The 20393-nt window shown below is 41.3% G+C and overlaps 1 protein-coding gene and 1 long non-coding RNA gene across 6 annotated transcripts in view; one reads left to right on the forward strand and one right to left on the reverse strand.

The window, feature by feature from the left end:
* The window catches only part of LOC105613853 (uncharacterized), a 124062-nt gene extending 107565 nt beyond the window's left edge, over positions 1–16497 (reverse strand). For both annotated transcript variants that reach the window (XR_006059199.2, XR_006059201.2), the window contains exon 1: positions 16267–16497. This is a non-coding gene — a long non-coding RNA (uncharacterized LOC105613853). The remainder of the gene's footprint in view (positions 1–16266) is intronic.
* A 337-nt stretch (positions 16498–16834) lies between these two features.
* The window catches only part of PSME4 (proteasome activator subunit 4), a 96366-nt gene continuing 92807 nt past the window's right edge, over positions 16835–20393 (forward strand). For 2 of the 4 annotated variants that reach the window (XM_027966831.2, XM_015094386.3), the window contains exon 1: positions 16835–17096. In XM_027966831.2, the coding sequence (XP_027822632.1) occupies positions 16855–17096 (242 nt within the window). In that variant the 5' untranslated portion in view covers positions 16835–16854. Of the gene's footprint in view, positions 17097–17255; positions 17335–20393 lie in introns of those variants that run through there. The other 2 variants (XM_060412198.1, XM_060412199.1) reach the window with 2 other exon arrangements.

Below are 20393 nucleotides of genomic sequence, written 5' to 3' on the forward strand. Positions count from 1 at the left end.
ATAACTTCATAATTCACCAACTTGATATTCAGAAGTAAAGGAAACTACATGACAGACCATCTAACACTATCAGTTAAACATAACCATTCTTCCTGTTGTGTTTGATGGGGGAAGTAATAGCATTATGTTAGAGGTATACTTTGTGTGTGTCTGGGGGCCATTAGTTGGTCACTGAGTTTCAGCTGTTCACTGGTAATTTAGGAATGAAACTGTTACACTAATGTAGCTTTAGACTAATAAATAAAAAGTATTTGGTTCTTATTTTTAACTGCTACCTAAAACAATAGTTTCCTTTTGAAGTAAATCTTGGTAGAGGTTGAAACATTCCAATGATATAAATTCAATGTGCTGCCTTTTATTAATAAAACATTATAATTCTAGCCTCCCAACATGACCTCTCTCCTGCCAGCTCCCCAGCTTCTACATTCTTTTTCCCAAATTGTTTTCCTCCTTCCTCTAGAAATCCCCAAATTTTCTCTTCACCCTCACCCCTTTTGCATTTTTTCCACGACCCTGCACTCTCAGTTGAGGACACTGCCTCATGCTTCTCTGAGAAAATAGAAGCCATCAGAAGTTGCTCATCTTCTGATTCCCAGATCTACAATTCTACCTGCTCCTGTGCCAAATTTTCTCCTCCTCCCCACCACCCCAGCCTTGTTTCAAAGGGAGGATCTCCTCCTATCATTTCATTCCTATTCTGGATCTAATCCCTCTCTCTCCATGTCATCTTCTCTCCCTTTCTAATGAACTATGCTGATTGCAAACATGCACCGGTACCTTTCATCTGCTAAAAACCTTTTTGCTGTGTATCTTCTTTAAGCTGCCTTTCTTTCTTTTGCTTTCTCTCACAGAAAACTTTTTGAAATATCCTGTGTCTACATGTCGTTTCCACTCCTTCATCCACAAGCCACTCCTTTTATTTTTTTGATGTGTACCATTTAAAAAGTCTTTATTGAATCTGTTAAAACCTTGGTTCTGTTTTATACAGAGGCATATGAGATCTTAGCTGCCCGAGATGGAACCCGCACCTCCTGCATTGGAAGGCGAAGTCTTAACCACTGGATGACCAAGGAAGTCCAAACAAGTCACTATTGAATCCTCCCTGATCCAGTTTCCCTGTCCTATTGTACCTCTGAAATTGTGTATGTCAAGGTCAAAAACGACCTCGACATTGCCAGCTCCACTGGCCACTTTGGTCCTTATCTTATTGGTGGGTTCAGCAGCATCTCTCTCCCTAGAAACATTCTCCTATCTTTTGTGATGCCAGTCTGTACAAAAAAGTTAACATAGCAGACCTGAGCCTGCCAGCTTTTGAAGAAACTTGCTAGGCTGGCCGTTGGCTAGCAACTGGGAACTTCATTTTGAGGAGTGCTCCTACTATTCCCTGAGTGATATCATTACGGTTCATTATGCCTGCACTTTATAAATAATGTGGTTTATGCTGAACACCTGCTTTCCTTCTGGGAATCTGAAATTTTGTAAGCAGAGGGTGCCTATATGACCAGACTACAATAAAACTCTTGGGTACTGATTCTCCAATGGGCTTTCCTGGGCAGAAATACCATATATGGGTTTTTCCTTTTCTCAGACTCTACTAGTTTCTCTTGCTCTGTCCCACTTAAGAGTCACAAGGTTTCACTCTCATTTCTATCTATACCATTTTCTACGTGATACCCTTAACATTACAAACAATATCATGTGTATGCTGACAATTTCCAAATTTATTACTCCAGCCTAGTTCCTGCCACGAACTCTAGAAACTGATACCCAAAAGCCTGCTTGAAACTTCACATAGGATCTCATAGGCAAACTTAATATTGCCAGTATGGAACTCATGATTGCTTTTTCTCAAACCTGGTCCTACACTGTTTTTCCATCTTAATGACCCTACATTACCAGAGACAGAAGTTCTAGAGTCATTTGTGACTTTTCCTTCCTCTCACACCACATTCTATAAGGAAATCTTGTTAATTCTACCTCAGAATATTTCTCAAATCTGACCAAGTCTCATTTTCTCAGTCTGAAACGAGCCATCATCTGGACTGCTGAAACAGCCTCCTAATTAGTTTCCCTATTACCATTCTTATCTCTGAATAATCTATTCTCCATTCAGAGTCAGAAAGACCCCTTGAAAGTTTAAATCAAAGGATGTCATTTTCATGATTAAAAACTTGTCTACTGATACCCATTGCACTTAAAAGCAAATCTAGATTCTTGGCCCACTTATTAAGTTAGAGAAAGAGTATATTTTCTTGCATCGTGAAAAAGGTTGACTTGATCAAGAAACTGTGTGAAGGTCAGGGTACTTGGAGCAGAATGGGCATGCGGAGAGGGGCAGGGATCAAGATATGAGATAAAATATTAAGAGAGGTGGGGGGTGTTTCTTGCAGGGCCTTATTTTTGAATATTTGTTACATAAATCTGTGCTGGCACATGGAAGCAAAAGTCATACAACACTAAATATTCTCTAGTGAATTTGATCATTTGTAAAACAAGCCTCTACTTAAATATTTTTCCATACAAAACTCTAGTACTTATTTTCCCCACCTTAGCTCATTCAGTGGCCCTTCAGTTGACAACCTCATTGGTTTGAACTTTGAGGTTATGGTAAACATCCAAAAATATCAACCAAACAAATCCAAATCCAATGAATCAAAAAGAATTTAACTACAGATTCTGCAATAGGTACAAGATTTCATGAAGTTTATGAAAGTGATATTAGAGAATTCTTCAAATCATATACAATCTATTGGTATCTGAGGCTCCACAATCATACCAGTTAACAATGGAAGCAGAGAAAACAGAAATGTGTTTCCAAAAGGCATCATTTGAATATCAAGCAGTGAAGGGAGGTCATTAGAAAAATTGATGAGGCTCTTGATAATTTTTGCAGAAATGATTTTCTCTGCCTATGAAGAGAATGAAGGAAAATAGAGGAGCCATAGACTGGGAAAAAATACTTGCAAATCACATATATGATACAGGATTTTTCCCCAGAATATATAGAGAACTATTAAAACTTAATAATGAAAAAACAAGGCCCCCCAAAAGGGGAAAATATTTTAATAGATGCTTCACCAAGAAAGATATATGAATGCTAAATCAGCAAGCAAAAAGATGCTCATTGTTATTAGTCATTAGGAAAGTGCAAATTGGAAGCACAAGGAGATACTACTATATACCTACTAGAAAGGCTAAAGTTATTAATAAAAAGACTGACCATAAAGTGTTGGAAAAACATAATATGGCATAACCACATTGGAAAACAGCTTGCAGTTTCTTAAAAAGTTATACATATACTTACCATATGATCCAGCCATTCACCTCCCAGGCATTTATCCCAAAGGAAAGGAAATAAATGTCAATACAAAGACTTATGTGTTAACATTCACAGCAGCTTTATTTGTAGCAGCCAGAAACTGGAAATAACTGAAACATCTATTATCAGATGAATGGATGGGCACATTGTGGTATATTCAAACAATGAAACAGTAATCAGCAAGTGTTTGAGAGAAAACATAAAGTCACACCAACCTTGAAGAAGACTATGCGGTCACTTGATCATCGGCATCAGTGGGGAATTTGTTCAGGTGCAAATTCTCAGGCTCCGCTTTACACCTACTGAATCAGAAATTCTGGGGGTGGGAGCTCTCTAAATCCTGCCTTAGGCTCATTTGCTGAAAGTATCAGTGAGGGTTCCTGATATGTCAGTGTTCTTTACTGTCAGTAATCTTCTCTGGGCTAATTTAAGTTGAAGATAAATTTATTGGAAAGCATCAGATAACTCGCAGATTTGACAAGAAATGATAAGAACAGTCTCAGACAAGAGACCAGCATCAAAGGAGTCAGGGTAGTGAAACAGACTGCTTGAGATGCTGCTGACGCCACCAATGTATGCCATATATTCTGTTTGACACAGTGGTCATTTTAGATGGTCACTGTTCCTGAAGGGCTGAACACAGCCACGAATGCCAGGCTGCCTACTCTACAGCTACCACAGATCCATCCATCATCCCCTCATCTTGGCATTGCTTGCTCAAGATTCAAAGTACATGGTGGCCAAACCTGGATCACAGGGCTGTCAGGGAGTGATTAGAGGGGCACTTCTTAGGCTTCTGAGGGAGGAGCTTACTTCTCACCAAGACCTATGCAATGGGGTGGGGTTGGGGGGGGGTGCAGTTTCCTAAATCTAGCACATGGGTTCAGATGCTGAGTAGTCAGACAGTTACAGATGCCCACTACTTTAAGTGTTCTGAATACAGTCAATTAGGTGTATTTTTGGCATGACCATATTCTAGCAGAATTAGTCAAATGTGTCCTTTGTATTACTAATTATGGACTTAAGAATATTTCCTCTTTATTTCTGGAAAGATACGTCTTTTCGTACAAGTATTGGCTCACAGTGGTCTACAAGAGTGGATGGTGCCAATACGTACCTTTCCACTGCATGTTTGAGCGAACACTATGAAATAAAACGACTGGGTTCAGAACACTGCCACTTTGACTATACTCTTAATGACCTTCAAATAGTGTTATTTAAAACTGAATTAACTGAACATTCACAGGCATACCTCCCACAAATGTAACTCAAAATGGATCATGGACTTCAGTTCAGTTCAGTTCAGTTTAGTCGCTCAGTTGTGTCTGACTCTTTGCGACCCCATGAATCGTAGCACACCAGGCCTCCCTGTCCATCACCAACTCCCGGAGTTCACCCAAACTCATGTGCATCAAGTCGGTGATGCCATCCAGTCATCTCATCCTCTGTTGTACCCTTCTCCTCCTGCTCTCAATCCCTTCCAGCATCAGAGCCTTTTCCAATGAGTCAACTCTTCGCATGAGGTAGCCAAAGTACTGGAGTTTCAGCCTCAGCATCAGTCCTTCCAATGAACACTCAGGACTGGTCTCCTTTAGGATGGACTGGTTGGATCTCCTTGCAGTCCAAGGGGCTCTCAAGAGTCTTCTCCAACACCACAGTTCAAAAGCATCAATTCTTCGGTGCTCAGCTTTCTTCACAGTCCAACTCTCACATCCATACATGACCACAGGAAAAACCATAGCCTTGACTAGACTTACTTTCACACAAAACATACAACTATTAGAAAAAAAATCTTTGAATCTATGACGAGTCTGAGTTCTTAGATTTGGCAACAAAGGTTTGAACCATGAGAGGAAAATATTGACAAAATGGATCCTATCAAAATTCAACACTTTTACTCTGCAAAAGACCCTATTCAAGGGGCCTCCCTGGTGGCTCAGTGGTAAAGAACCTGCCTGCCAATGCAGGAGATACCAGTTCAATTCCTGGCCCAGGAAGATCCCACATGTTGCAGAGCAACTAAGCTCTTGCACCACAACTATTGAGCTTGTGCTCGAGAGCCCAGGAGCCGCAACTACTGAACCCATGTTCCCCAACTGCTGAAGCCCGCACGCCCTAGAGCCCCTGCTCAGCAGCAAGAGCAGCCATCAAAATGAGAAATCCAAGCACTGCAACTAGAGAGTAGCCCCCTCTGCAACTAGAGAAAAGCCCTTGCAGTAACAAAGACTCAGCACAGCCAAAATAAAATAAATGAAAAAAATTTTTAAAGACCCTAATAAGAGGATGAAAAGACAAGCTATACACAAGGAGAAAATATCTGAAAGTCACGTATCTGACAAAGGAATAGCAATTGGAATATATAAAGAACTCTCAAAACTCAACAGTAAAAAAAACCAAGCAATCCAATTAGAAAGCAGGCAAAAAACATGAGCAGAGATTTCACCAAAGAAGACACACAGGTGGCCAATAAGCCCATGAAAACATGCTCAACAACACTAGCCAAAAGGAAAATGCAAATTAAGTCCACAATGAGACATCACTCACACTTATCAAAATGGTTAAAATAAATAGTAACAACACCAAATGCTGGCAAGGATGCAGAGAAACTGGATTACTCATACATAGCTGGTAAGAATATAATGTGGTACAGCTACTCTGGAAAACAGTTCAGTAGTTTCTTATTTATAAAACTAAACGTGCAATCCAGCATGACCCAGCAATTGCACTCCAGGGCATTTATCCCAGAGAAATTAAAACTTACGTTCACGAATGTTCATAGCAGCTTTATTTGGAATAGGCAAAACCAACCCAGATGTCCTTCAACAGTGAATGGCTAAAAGGAATATGGTACATCTGTACCATGGACTGCTATTCAGCAATAAAAGGGAACAAACTATTAGTACATGCAACAACCTGGATGAATTTCTATGGAATTATGCTGAGCAGGAACAGACCCAATCCCACAAGGTTACATTCTGCATTATTCTATTTATATTAATGGCCTTGAAATGATAAAATTATAAATTTAATTATAAATGATAAAATTATAAAGAAAGGACAGATTAGTAATTTTCCAGGCATTAGAGACATGGGAGGGGTCAGGAAAGTGAATGGGAATATAAAGGGCAACAGGAAGGATTTTTGTGGTGATGGAAATGTTCTTGTCTTGCTTGAGAGTATTGATGTAATATCTTGACTTTGACATTGACCACAAAAAATACCAGTTTTGGGAAACCGGGTAAAGCGTACAAGGGATCTCTCTGTATTATTTCTATGACTATATAGGAATCTACAAAATAAAATCTCAAAATAAAAAGATTAATTTATAGGAATTCTCAGACAGTCCAGTGGTTAGGACTCAGCACTCTCACCAGCAGGGGCCTGGGTTTGATCCCCAGTCAGGGAACTAAGATTCTGCAAGCTGTGCTATGCATCAAAAAAGAAAACCAAAAAAAAAAAAAAAGGAGAAGAAAAAAAGATTAATTTACAAAACAAAGCAAGAACTGGAAAAAAATGAATTAGATTCTGAGTCCAGAAAAGCAGCCCACTCTCTGTGAATGGGGATGAGCTAACACTATTTCCATCAACATCACCGCACATAGATCATGACTTCATTGTTGTTGTTTAGCCACTAAGTGGTGTCTGACTCTTTGCAACCCCATGGACTGCAGCCCACCAGGCTCCTCTGTCCATGGGATCTCCCAGGCAAGAATACTGGAGTGGGTTGCAACTTCCTTCTCCAGGGGATCTTCCCGACCCAGGGATCGAACCTGTGTTTCTTGCACTGGCAGGTGGATCCTTTGGAAAGGCAGTCTACCCTCTGTGGGTGGGGATGAGCTAGCACTACTACCAAGGTCGCCGCCATACACAGACACATGGCTACTTGTTACCTATTATCAGCTTACTGCCTTGCCTCTTCTTTTGCCATTATCCACCCTTTCTGTGCTCTAACCTCATTATACTCCTCCCTGGCCTAACTGGGCCCAATAAAAACGCTAGGGCTTCCTGCATAATGATGACTCTGCCTGGGGTATACCTATCCAGTCGACTTCAAGACCCTAACAGCCTCCATTCAGGTCCCCCAAGTATTTGGTTACTTCCCGCAATACTGTGTTTGTATACCTCAAATAGCTTTTAGGATAAAGTCCAAAATTCTTAACCCAACTTATAAGGTATTATATGATCTAACTCTGCTTGCATCCTTAGCCTTATCTGCCACTCTCACCTTTTCTCCTAAGTACAATGGTCTTTTCTGAGTTTCTCAAGAGAAGTTCTTCCCCTACCTCAAGCCTCCCTTCATACTGTTTTTCTAGTCAGATAATTTCTAGTATCTGTCTCTGCAACTCTTCATTCATCAACTACTACTTCCTCAAAGAAATCTTTCTAGGCCTCCCAGTCTAGGCTAGGTCTCTTTGTTTTACACAGTCAGAGCAGCCTTTATTCTATGCAAGCATTTAACAAAAGTATAATTAAATACCTACAGAATGGATTGTTTACTGTCTGACTGCCCCATCAGACAGTGAGCTCAGTAATGTCAGGGACTACACAGACATAGATCTTTTGGGAAAATATTTTACATTAAATTTTAAGTTGTCCGTATTTCTAGCATATAAATCCCTTGAACCTGTTTCCATTTAATGATACACACAACACACACACACACAAAAGCCTTGTATGAATGGTTTGAGGTATGGAAATTATGGAAAGTAGATAGCCAGAATTCCATATTTGATTTAAAGTGGCACTGGAAAAGGGACAACAGAAGCCTTGTTAACAGAAGTAGTTTAGCAGAGGCAAAAGTGTAGAGCTGGGAATGACCATAAATACAGAAGCCTCCATCCTCCAGAACTGAGGAGAACTGTTGGATGAGGCATCGACTTCTCACAGTCTAGAGAGACGCTTAGATGAGTTTTATCTAGAGCTCTTAAGAGACAGAAAGATCACAGATGACATTTGGTTACAATTTTAATTTATCTACTTACTTGTCTATCAGCCCACTAGATAGCGAACCCCTTGAGGACAAGTACTATGCCATTCATCTTATGATCTCAAACTTGGTGCTCAAGAGGCACTTAATAAATGTTTGCTGAATTAATGAATATATTGATATAATTCACTATGGAGAATTCAAGATTTGATACAGTACCCCTCTTATGAGTCTGTAAATTTCAAAAGTGATTCTTCTTAGTACAAAGTAAAAGACTGCAAAGGGTAGCATTCCAGGTATACGATAACATGTGAGTGTCTTGCTGGTATTCATATTATTCATGCAGACAATCCCATTTTCTGTCCATGAGCAAGGACTATTCTATTTATATATATTAAAACTGAGGTAGGTGGAAAGAGTGTACATCCTCTTTGTGCATTAGTTATTATCTCTCCAATGACTCTATTGTTAATTTCTTCAACTACTGTTAAAAAATACAATACATCTCTTTACTATATTTGATCATGAGGGAAGCTGTAACCTCCTACATTATTCACAGCTTGTCAAAAAAGAAGAAAACAAAGAACTTCAGCTTGTTGAAAAACCCTTTTTTGCATTTAAATATCAAATAGTTTTTCTACAAATAAAAAATAGATTATTTTTAAATCATCAATAAATAGAGCTGATGGATAGACATCATCAATGGCCATTTATGTGATATGAGGATTCTAAAAAATGCTCTTGTGCCTGTGTGTAAGCTAAGTCACTTCAGTTAAAACCTTACAGACTGAAGCCCGGCAGGCTCCAATGACCCATAATTACTCTCTTTTGTGGCTTCCCTGGGGCTCAGTGGTAAAAAAAAAATAGCCTGCAATGCAAGAGAGGCAGGAGAGACAAGTTTGATCCCTGGGTCAGGAAGATCCCCTGGAGAAGGAAATGGCAATGCACTCCAGTATTCTTACCTGTGAAGTCCCAGGGACAGAGGAGCCTGGTGGGTTACATTTCATGGTCACAAAAGAGTCAAACACGACTTAGTGACTAAACAACTTGCTTTTGCTCCCATGATGTCTGATATTTTAGAGCAGAAGTTCATTCCTTAAAGGTCTCTAGTTCCAGGAGCATGGCAGACCGAGTTAATGCAAAACCCCTCTTATACAGGAATGGTATATTAAACATAAAAGTAAGTGATAACCATAGATGAGTTCATACACAGAAAAGGAAAATCTCTGGATGCTGAAACAAAGAAGAAAGGAAAGCCAGAGTGATAAGAGTATGAGTTAACCCTGCATCAACTTTGGGGTAGTTATTTGATCTGGAAACGGCAAGTGAATTGGGCTTTAATATCCACTCAAGGATAGAAGTTAAAGTCTTGAACATAAGGGAGTTGGAAGTGAAATAATGCATAAAAACAGAACTCTCCATAATGTTGAATTCCCAGGCCTGTAACTTGCATAGGATAGAAATCCAAGTTAATACTAGCTGGAAAATGAACATAAATATTGGTTAGTACAAATCTATACTTCTGTGGATCTGGGACAAGCAAACAAAAAATCACTCTGGGTCACATGAGACTCCCATGGTGAGCGGTCGGGGGAGGAAAGGGGACAAGCCATTTGAAGATGATCTCACAATATAAAAAGTTATAAAACACAAGTAAATGAGCCATCATGAACAAAAGTCAGCAAACACACAACATATTATTATTAGAAATAATAGAAGGAATGTCTGAATAAGATGGCTCAGTGGTAAAGAATCTGCCTGTAATGCAGGAGATGCATATTTGATGCCTAGGTTAGGAAGATCCCCTGGAGGAGGATATGGCAACCCACTCCAGTATTCTTGCCTGGGAAATTCCCTGGACAGAGGAGCCTGGTGGGTTACAGCCCAAAGGTTGCAAAGAGTTGGACACGACTGGGCATGGAAAATTATTAAATTAAGTATGTCTGAAATGGTTAAAGTAGTCAGTAGGTAAAGTTGCTCAGTCGTGTCTGACTCTTTGCAATCCCACAGACTGTAGCCTACCAGGCTTCTCCATCCGTGGAATTTTCCAGGCAAGAGTACTGGAATGGGTTGCCATTTCCTTCTCCAGGGGATCTTCCTGACCCAGGGATTGAACCCAGGTCTCCTGCATTGCAAGCAGATGCTTTACTGTCTGAGCTACCAGGGAAGCTAGTCATTGGAACCATAAAGTAGTCCAAAGTAGTCATGATTCCAAAGTAGTCATTAGAACCATAAAGAACAAAACTCAATGAAAAACAAAATAGGATACCTGAAAAAGAACTTGGTAGAAATTCCAAACTTTAAAATATAATCTTTGGAATTAGAAGGTCAACGGACATGTTAAACTGCAGATCAATACAAATGAACCAAGTCTGGGACTTCTCTGGTGGTCTAGTGGTTAAGAATCTGCTTTCCAAGGCAGGGAACACAGATTTGATCTCTTGTCTGGTAACTAAGATCCCATGTGCCTTGGGTCAACTAGACCCTGTACCACAACTACAGAGCCCATGCAAAGCAACTACTGAAGCCACCATCTCTACAGCCTTTGCTCTGCAACAAGAGAAAAGAGAAGCCCGCTCACTGTAACCAGAAGCTTGTGCATCGCAATGAAGACCCAGCACAGCCAAAATAAAATAAATAATAAGAAACAAGTGAACTAAATTATAAGAAGTATAAGTAATAGATATGATAAAGTTAAAGCTCAACATTCAGAAAACTAAGATCATCACATTTGGTCCCATCACTTCATGGGAAATAGACGAGGAAACTGGAAACAGTGTCAGGCTTTATTTTGTGGGGCTCCAAAATCACTGCAGATGGTGATTGCAGCCATGAAATTAAAAGATGCTTACTCCTTGGAAGGACAGTTATGACAAACCTAGACAGCATATTCAAAAGCAAAGATATTACTTTGCCAACAAAGGTCTGTCTAGTCAAGGCTATGGTTTTTCCAGTGGTCACGTATGGATGTGAGAGTTGGACTGTGAAGAAAGCTGAGCGCCGAAGAATTGATGCTTTTGAACTGTGGTGTTGGAGAAGACTCTTGAGAGTCCCTTGGACTGCAAGGAGATCCAACCAGTCTATTCTGAAGGAGATCAGTCCTGGGTGATTTTTGGAAGGAATGATGCTAAAGCTGAAGCTCCAGTACTTTGGCCACCTCGTGCGAAGAGTTGACTCATTGGAAAAGACTCTGATGCTGGGAGGGATTGGGGGCAGGAGGAGAAGGGGATGACAGAGGATGAGATGGCTGGATGGCATCACCGACTTGATGCACATGAGTTTGGGTGAACTCCGGGAGTTGGTGATGGGCAGGGAGGCCTGGCGTGCTGTGATTCATGCGTTCACAAAGAGTCGGACATGACTGAGCAACTGAACTGAACTGAACTGCAAAGTTATCTGGAATAAGTATAGAGACAAAGACTTGCAAAATATTGAGTAAGAAATTCAACACCAGAATAAGAAAGTACAACACAGGTCTAATGGAATTCTATAAGGAGAGAAGAGGAACAAAATGATTGTGAAAATAACTGAAAATTTTGCATGACTGGTAAATCATAAGAATCTTTTACAAAACAAATCCATGGCAATATAAATTAAAAAAAAAAACACAAAAACTACAGCTAGCTCCATTGTAGTGAAATGGCAAAATGTCCAAGAAACAGAACAACTAAAATAATCAAGGGAAAATTCATTCTGTTAGCTGTGATTGTCTTCTTATTAAAAGTTGAGTTCTCAATATACTCTAGTTTAATTGGTAAAATGGGTACTATGGCTGGATGAGAGGGTTTTTGGTTGAAAAATTAAAAACTTAAAAATCATATAGGAACTAGGGGGAAAAAACCCCTCATTTCTCAAATCTAATAATCTTGTGACTTTAATAACTGTTGCATGACAGGAGTTTAGATATTTGAATAGAGTCTCTCTAATAGAATTCAAATATTTCTAAATACTATGCTCTGACGACAAAGATTCATCTATTAATACCTGTCAAAATACCCCTGCCCCTGGTCCCAAATACATCATATACAGAAAAATCCAAGGCAGGAGAAGGCATGAAACTAACAACCTGTCATTTTTGTTCACTAATAAGTGGTTGCTCATGTAGTGGGCCAGCAAGTACATCCATGTCATAAATATCTGATGATAATTATCCCTGCCAAATCCTCCAGCTTGAGGTGAAGCCTCTCTCTTTAGAACGTTTTCCATGAAGGGCTACTGCACTTCGAGGTCTTCCAAGAAAAATGATCACAGTCTGTTTCCTAGAGGAGTCTGATAAGAAGTCAGAGTCTCCCTCTGTGGAAGGTCTGGATGAAAGCATACTGAGTTGTTATCCTGTGGCAGAGTATCCTGAGCTCTATGAGATAAAAAATGCTTGGGAGTTGGTCTAAGAAGAGAAAATTAACTCCAGACTTTGCATCTCTAATTATGAGTAGCCTTGGTCTTCTGGAGAAACTTAAGGTCTCCTACCTTTCTCACCTGAAGGGGTCTGAATGGTGTTTTCTATTAAACTTCACATAGAATAACAGGGACTTCATCTTTTTTTGCTCCAATAATTATTTTGATCTTTCCAGTTCAGACATCCATTCCCAGGGAAACTGAGATCACCTGGAACCGCTGCTTCACCTCTTCTCTCTTCTCAGACTTCAACCAATTTAGATGTTAACCATTCTCTTTCAAATATTCTCAACTCCAAGATCTCTTCTTATTCAATGAGATAAAGAGGATAAAGCACAGGCTGAGGGAAGTGCTCAAGAAATGAAAGCTAAAACCACTACCATCACTACTGCTAACGTATATAACCTCTTGCTTGTCATTCGATCATATCAGCCTGTATAGCATATAATCCTGGCTGTTAAACATTATTGTAGAAGTAATAAGTCACTAATGGAGTCACTAGGTAGTGCAGTCAGATAATGGTAAATTCATGCTTCCAGCCTTAAGTGCCAAGCAAATCTGTTTCTTTAGTCAATTTTCTGAATTCTAAGACGACTCCAAATTCTTTTCCCATCTCCTCAAGTCTCCTATCCACCACTTCCTCCCATCACGTCATTCTCTTGCTTCACCAAAAATAAAAATAAACAGAAACCACCAGAAAGACCCCCAACTTCCAGGCACCAAATTTGCAAACCCCTCTGCTTTTGCACCTGTTTTCCCCTGCTTTCCTCCTCTGCCAAGAGGAGAGGATGGTTTACTGCTAAAGGCCAGTGAATCCATGCTCTCTCCCACTCTCTGCATCTTCACCCACATATTTTCAATCTCTCTCTCCACTGGTGCCTTCTCATCAATATTTCAAAACAGCCCACTTTCAAAACTTCTTTCATTCCAGCTACCTTATTTTTCTCTTGTTCTTCCCAACCAAACTATCAAAAAATGTTGTGCTTCTTCCAGCCCAGCGTTTCTCATGATGTACTCTGCATATAAGTTAAATAAGCAGGGTGACAATATACAGCCTTGACATACTCCTTTCCTATTTGGTACCAGTCTGTTGTTCCATGTCCAGTTCTAACTGTTGCTTCCTGACCTGCATACAGATTTCTCAAGAGGCAGGTTAGGTGGTCTGGTATTCCCATCTCTTGAAGAATTTTCCAGTTTATTGTGATCCACACAATCAAAGGCTTTGGCAGAGTCAATAGAGCAGAAATAAATGTTTTTCTGGAACTCTCTTGCTTTCTCCATGATCCAGCGGATGTTGGCAATTTGATCTCTGGTTCCTCTGCCTTTTCTAAAACCAGCTTGAACATCAGGGAGTTCACGGTTCACGTATTGCTGAAGCCTGGCTTCGAGAATTTTGAGCATTACTCTACCAGCGTGTGAGATGAGTGCAATTGTGCGGTAGTTTGAGCATTCTTTGGCATTGCCTTTCTTTGGGATTGGAATGAAAACTGACCTTTTCCAGTCCTGTGGCCACTGCTGAGTTTTCCAAATTCGCTGGCATATTGAGTACAGCACTTTCACAGCATCATTTTTCAGAATTTGAAACAGCTCTACTGGAATTCTATCACCTCCACCAGCTTTGTTTGTAGTGATGCTTTCTAAGGCCCACTTGACTTCACATTCCAGGATGTCTGGCTCTAGATGAGTGATCGCACCATTATGATTATCTGGATAGTGAAGATCCTTTTTGTACAGTTCTTCTGTGTATTCTTGCCATCTCTTCTTATCTTCTGCTTCTGTTTGGTCCATACCATTTCTGTCCTTTATCGAGCCCATCTTTGCATGAAATGTTCCCTTGGTATCTCTAATTTTCTTGAAGAGATCTCTAGTCTTTCCCATTCTGTTGTTTTCCTCTATTTCTTTGCATAGATTGCTGAAGAAGGTTTTCTTATCTCTTCTTGCTCTTCTTTGGAACTCTGCATTCAGATGCTGATATCTTTCCTTTTCTCCTTGGCTTTTAGCTTCTCTTCTTTTCACAGCTATTTGTAAGGCTTCCCCAGACAGCCATTTTGCTTTTTGCATTTCTTTTCCATGGGGATGGTCTTGATCCCTGTCTCCTGTACAATGTCACGAACCTCATTCCATAGTTCATCAGGCACTCTATCTATCAGATCTAGGCCCTTAAATCTATCCATCTCTAAACATGGAGTTCCTTAAGACTGGTCAAGGGCTCTATTCTATTCATATATTAAATTAATTAAACAAGGAGACCAATAGACCAAGGTGTTTCTAATGCCTTGGTGGGCTATGTAAGCAAACCAAAGTCTAAGTGTGTAAATGCCTCAAGATTATGAAATCTAAACACTAAAGACAACAATCAAAGATAGCTAACTAGGCTTTCAGCTGTAGCCAATCAAAGAATTTCCTTCCTTTGCTTCTGCACTTTATACGTCATTCCCTGGCTTCTGTCCGTGCTCCAGGTTTGGTGTTGCCCAATTCTAATCAATTTTTGCTCATGTAAACCCTTAAATTTTTTACTATGCCTCTGTTTATCTTTTAACAATACTCTATATATCATTCCCTCCAATTCACCTATATGCTATATCCTCTTTTAGATGACCGTCCTGATCCATACATGAAAATATTTTCCCATTCCTTAGGCATTCTGCCTCCATTGATGTTTCTGCTGTGCTTTATATCTGTTTCCCAAGCCAAAAATCTGACACCATCCTGACTTTTTCCCTGTTTCACTCTTCATATCCTATCAACTACGAAACTCAGGCCATTCTTGCTGAAATAGCTCTTGAATCATTTCAACCAACATACAGCCCACCATTATGTCACATCTCCTTAAGAGATCTGCCAGTTTCCGACTCTGTCTGTTCTAATCCATCTTCACACAAAATCAGAGTGATTCTTCAGAAATGTAAATTTTACCATACCACTCATTATGCTTAAAAATTTTCAGCTTCTTGTTGCCTTTAAGATAAAGCTCTATAAACTCCTTAGCATGTCCTTTGAAGTCTCATTCTTCACTCCCCTCTCTGCAAACAATCTTTACTTTGAACTTTGAATTCCTAGAATGCAAGGTTGCAGTCTGAGCTGCTTCCTCAGCTTTTTTTAAAAAACTTTCTTATTTAATTAAACTATAATTGCTTTGTATAATTGTGTTTGTTTCTGCCAAACAGCAACATGAATGAGCCATAGGTGTATGTCCCTTCCCTCTTGAACGCTGTTTTTTCTTTTAATAAAATTTGCACTCAATCCTTAAGCTCAACTTTAGGTATCATTTCTAGAACTACCTGACACCCCGTTCTGTCTGAAGTCCTCTTTAGATGTTCTCAAGACATCCTATACTTATCTAGCAATTAAGAGCAGTACTGTTTTGTAATTGCTTACTCCTTAGTCAACAGCTCCACATTACTGTAAAGTCCTTGGAAGGCAGAAACCAGGTGTTCTGAAACTTTGCACCTCAAGGGCCTAAACGGACTGTCTGACACACAGTAGTGGTTCAATTAATGTTTGTTGAATATTTATTGAATTCCTTTCTCTGAAACGAAGGAGGCCAGAAGAACGCCAGAAAAACCTGAGTTTAGAGGGGACAGGGTAAAAAATCTATAAGCAACAAGTGGGATGGACAGAGTACCTAGGTTTTTCCATAAACGGCGTTGGGCACTACGTCTTCTGTTTGCCTCGACCGAGGCCACGGCGACTTAGGGCTCGCGAGGCAGCCGCAGGGAAGGCGCACGACCCCACGCAAGGAAGGACAATAGCTTGGAACTCAGCCTCGTGTTTCCGGTGGGACCCTCGCGCTCGGCCGGTAAGACCTGGTGTTGGGGGCTCCGAGCCCGGCCCACGGCGAGGACGGCGCGGCACTTAGGGCTCCCGCCGCCACCGTCGCCGCCGCCGCCCCCTCCTCCCTCGCCGTCGCCCCGCCCCGCCCCGCCCCGGAAGTGACTTGAGGCCCATCCGGAACCTCCGGGCCGGGTGGTGCAGCGTCACCAGCCGAGCCGGTGCGGGGCGGGCGGAGCGGCCGCTGCAGCCGCCAACGAACCCGGGACCGCGCGGGGACAGCAGCGAGCCGGCCAGGGGAGGGGGCCCAGCGATCGGGCCGAGGGCGACGGGCCGCCGGCGGCCGTAGGGCGACGACAACGCGGAGGAGGCGGAGCCCGGAGAGGGGTGGGGGCCGGGGAGGGATAGGGTGGGAGGGGGTTAGGGGGCTGTTCCTGGTCTCATGGAGCCGGCCGAACGGGCGGGCGGCAGGGATCCCCTGGAGCCGGGCGGGCGCCCGGGTCCGGACCCCCAAGGCTTCGTCCCGCAGAAGGAGATCGTCTACAACAAGCTGCTGCCCTACGCCGAGCGGCTGGACGCCGAGTCCGACTTGCAGCTGGCTCAGATCAAAAGCAACCTGGGCCGGGCGGTGCAGCTCCAAGAGCTGTGGCCTGGGGGCCTCTTCTGGACCAGGAAACTCTCCACGTAAGTGTGCCAGGGCTTGCAGGATGGGCCGGAGGCAAAGGCTCGATGTGAGGGCGTCCGCGGTCGGGGGGAGGCTCTTTGTCCGCCGCGGACCTCTGGACCACCCCCCCTCCCCGACTCTGCCTCGGTTCGGGAGGATCGTTTCGGTGCAGTAAGCCCCAGGGTCGCGATTCGAGCTTCCCTGCCGCTTTCCCACGGGATCTTCCCGGTCCTCACCAGCCCGCTACGTCCTTCGCAGGTGCTTCTCCCCAAGGTTTCGGGGTGTTGCCTTGCGATATTCGGAGCCCCAGGGAGCCGGAAGGCCACTGGACCCCCAGGGAAAGAGATGGGCGGTCCCCCTAGGGTTCTTCTTGAAGCTTTGCGGGTGACGGGAGGGAGCAGAGGATTCGGGCGAACAACTTTTGACTTTTCCTGGTGTTGCCTCCGGTTTTTTCTTCCCCTACGGTTCCCTGCCTCTTTCTATCTCTCAATTCATGTCTGATAACTTTCTGAATGGGAAGGAGGCCGTAGGGAACTTGTAGGTTCTGCTTTTGGGGGCTTTCTCAGGCTTTGTGGGTTAGCTTGAAAAGATTGATTTCAGCTCAGCCCTCAGCGCGTTCTCGGGCCGTGTACCAGACGTTGATGTTGAGAATGCCGAGTCTGAGAACCTCGGGAAAAGTGTGTGTTACTCCTGTGTGACATTTCCTTTGGAAATGTGCGATACTAAGGAAAATAGAGAAGAGAGCTGTCAGGTTGTCGGGCTTGTGTTAGTTTATGAGCTGTTCAGATGAATATAGATTACTTAAATCAGTTTCAGTTCTATGGGCGGGGGGGCGGGGGGCATAACCTGGCTGTAAACAAGAGTAAAATACAATTGGGGGAAAGGTTAGAGACTTTATTTGCTGGGTGGGCATCTTCACTGTGTCAGAACTTTTTTAAAAGATAATTTTGCTGTATCTTGTTTGGTTAACGTACATAAAATCCAATAACATTATATGTTCACTCTTGTGGGTATGAATGGGTGAACACACAAGACATAAGTCACTTATCCAGTGTTTACCCAAATCTGCTGAGTGAACTGGGTGATGACTCAGGGTTTTGTAATGCAATAGTCTTCTCTACATTTCCTCACAGGATGATTCTTATCGGCCAATTATTAGGGAGCCTCTGACAAATTTCTCATTGCTAAATGGCTGTGGTGGTGGGAATAATTACTTTTTAAATTAAGGAGCAAAACTAAAACAGTTAGTTTGCCCTTTTCAAAGAGTGACCATAAAATGTCAAGGTTAACAACTCTTCTCTTGCTTAGAGTGTAAAGTTTGTGGTAGGGAGAAGAACCACTTTTAGTCACAACAGAAGAATGTTTTATAAATGATTAAAATTCATAGTTTTTTTTCAAGTGAGTTTCCTAGGTTTTTGCATTACTTGGGCACTTGTAAAAATAAAGTTATTTTGTCAGTCCAGTAATTCCTCATTTTAATCACTTAGATTAGGTTTTTCAGAGAATAACCATTTTGGGGACACAAACAGCTTCTTTTAGAATCAGGATGTAAAAATAGACCAGTGTGTGAATTTGTATCAGGTTTGGAGAATCTACACAGGCATAGTTAAGCACTTTTTTCTGACATTTTTATTGTTACTAAGCTTGGCAAATTAACGCCAGGATATTTATTGTTTTGGGCTTGTTAGGTATCTTTACCTGGAAAGGGCTAAAAACACAGTGGAGAACAGTCCTTGGTGTTTAGGGTAAGATTGCAGTTATATGGCTTAATAACCTGCAAACCTCAAACCATTTATCTCTTAATTAACCAGGAAGAAATGCTATTAGATAGAATTTTATTTTGGAACGTTTAAATGCTTCAAGCTGATTCTTGGGATTGCGCTATGACATTTTGAACTTGGTGGCACATGTTGTAATCTTGGGTGTATTTTTTTCTCCCAAGTCGTGCTAAGGTGACCTGCTTATAGTTGTGCTTGTTTTTTAAGCCTTGTGTGTGTTGCACAAGTTTACATCTACATGAGGCCAAAACATGTGATGATAGCTGGCAGTTGCCTTAGTAGTGACCATACGTAGTACTTTGTAGAAAAATGGAAAGTAGTGATGAAAATAAAATCTAACTTCTCCCACTAGCTCTGTGATTGTGGGCAAATTATTTTAATCATGTGTGTCAGTATGCGTTTGAGAGAAGTGAGGGAGATGGACTAAATAATTCCTGAGAAACATTCCTGCTCTGGTATGATTTTTTTTTTTTTTTTTTTTTTATCCTGTAAAGCCTAAAATAAGCCAGTGTGTATCTTTCTACAAGGACTGTTGGAGCAGTTTGTAAAGTACTGGAAATAGTTGCCCAGATCAAGTGCATTCCCAAAGAAGCCCAGAATGTAAATACTGTTCAGGGATACTGAGACTGGATCCCTGACCAGTACATCCCCAATCTGGCTGTTGCAGGACTGGGTAGAGTTCTCCTTCAGGAGATACTCAGACTCTCTCCTCCAATTTTTTTTTTTTAAACTTTCTGTTTTATTTTGATGGCTATAATTACCTTTCAATCCTTCTTAAGTCTTGCAGGTCTGTTTAGCAGTTCTCTGTGAAGAAAAGTTATTTCTGTGTATTTTAGAAATTGTCCTCGTGATATAATTCAAGGTCTCTTGTCCAGACAGCTTAAAGTATTAGTACTGCCTGTTGAGGAGAGATTGTGTGACGTAATACATGAGGGGACTAGTTTTTAAGGAGCAAGGAAACAAATTAGAGAAAAGAGGTACAAACTAATGGTCTTTGGAACACAGCTGTCAAGACACCTCCTGGACACTGAGTGAAAGATATCTGTAAATTGGTTTGTCCCATGTGCAGAATGAAAGGAGTTGAAGAAAGGCAATTTTGAAGTTTGCTTTTTCTTCCTTGTCCTCTTGGACTTTTCCTGAGAGGCAGTGAAATCTAGGCAAAAGAGGTGTATCTGTACCTGGCTTTGCTGCTGTTGCCATCTTGGTCTTGCTTATCCTTTCTGAGCTTTAGAATCCTCTTCGGGAGAGTGGTAGTGTAGACTAGAAATGGTTTTTCAAACCTAAAACTTAGCAGCAGACCGTTTCATAAAAGCAAAATATTAAACACAAATTTTGATCATTTCTTTTGTGTTTCTTATTTTTAAGTAGAATGTTTATTTTAGCAGAATATGTGAATTTGGAGTATTATGGAACAAATTTAGATGCTTTGTTTCAGTAGAAACGTTACAATTTTCTGCTGTTTTATAATGAAATGATTGTATTACACTGAGAATCATTTCATTTGCTAATTAAACTGTAGTTCCCATGGCTAATTATTAT

Source organism: Ovis aries, chromosome 3, assembly GCF_016772045.2.
Source record: "Ovis aries strain OAR_USU_Benz2616 breed Rambouillet chromosome 3, ARS-UI_Ramb_v3.0, whole genome shotgun sequence".
NCBI lineage: Eukaryota > Metazoa > Chordata > Mammalia > Artiodactyla > Bovidae > Ovis > Ovis aries.